Source organism: Myotis davidii, unplaced genomic scaffold, assembly GCF_000327345.1.
Source record: "Myotis davidii unplaced genomic scaffold, ASM32734v1 scaffold211, whole genome shotgun sequence".
NCBI lineage: Eukaryota > Metazoa > Chordata > Mammalia > Chiroptera > Vespertilionidae > Myotis > Myotis davidii.
Window position 1 is genome coordinate 337,991 of NW_006282523.1, and position 885 is coordinate 338,875.

The following is an 885-nucleotide window of genomic DNA, read 5'->3' on the forward strand; positions in this document are numbered from 1 at the left end:
AGCTCCAGCAGCGGCGCTGGAGTGGGTCCCGGGTCTGGGCCCTCGCTTTTCTACCCACGATCCAGGAAGAGAATCCGTGCTGGGCAGGTCTTGGCGAAGCTGCTTTGCAGAATGTCCGCACAGAGCAGGGGTGGTTATTACTGATCGGGGCCGGGGCACAGCGCCCAGCTCTGGGATGAGACCCCCGTGCCCGTCCGCGTCGGAGCAGCCGCAAACCCGGGAGGTTCAGGGCCGCGTTCCTGCTCAGACTCGGGGCTCCAGGTGAGCGGCTCCGTCCAGCCCCCAGCAGAGTCTTGTCTTCCAGACCGACGCCTTCGAGAACTCTCGCGGTGAAAAACTGGGCCAGATCAACAGGCAGGTCGTCCTTGCCATCAAGCTGCTGCGGGACCTGGACGAGGCCCGGTGCCAGTGTCTGCAGGAGCTGGTCCTGGCCAGGGAGTTCGTCCACTGGGTCTGCGAGGCTGTCGAAGGTACGGTCGGGACTGGGGTTTGCAGGAGCCTGGGTGTCCCGATGGCACTGGGGTGACCGTCCCAAGCTGGGGAAAGGACAGGGGTGCCGCCTGCATCCTTTAGCAGAGGTCCTCAAACTTTTTAAACAGGGGGCCAGTTCACTGTCCCTCAGACATTCCACACATGCGCACTGCGGGCCCGGGACGAGTTGGCTGCTAAGCAGGACAGGCAGTGGCGGCAAAAACATCCGGCAGGCCAGATAAATGTTTTCAGCGGACCTCATGTGGCCCATGGGCCGTAGTTGGAGGACCCCTGCTTTATGGGGAGGGGGACTTTGCTGCTTTGTTCATTGCATACCCTTAACAGCTAAAGGAGTCTGGCATGTAGGTACTCAGGAATGTTTATAGAATAAATGAATGAATGAATGGATGCACT

General features: G+C 60.2%; 1 protein-coding gene across 1 annotated transcript in view; it reads left to right on the forward strand.

The window, feature by feature from the left end:
* Positions 1-885, forward strand: part of RNF213 (ring finger protein 213) — a 134,056-nt gene that overhangs the window by 56,206 nt on the left and 76,965 nt on the right. The window contains exon 22 of the mRNA XM_015559756.1: positions 305-470. Coding sequence (XP_015415242.1) covers positions 305-470 — 166 coding nt within the window. The remainder of the gene's footprint in view (positions 1-304; positions 471-885) is intronic.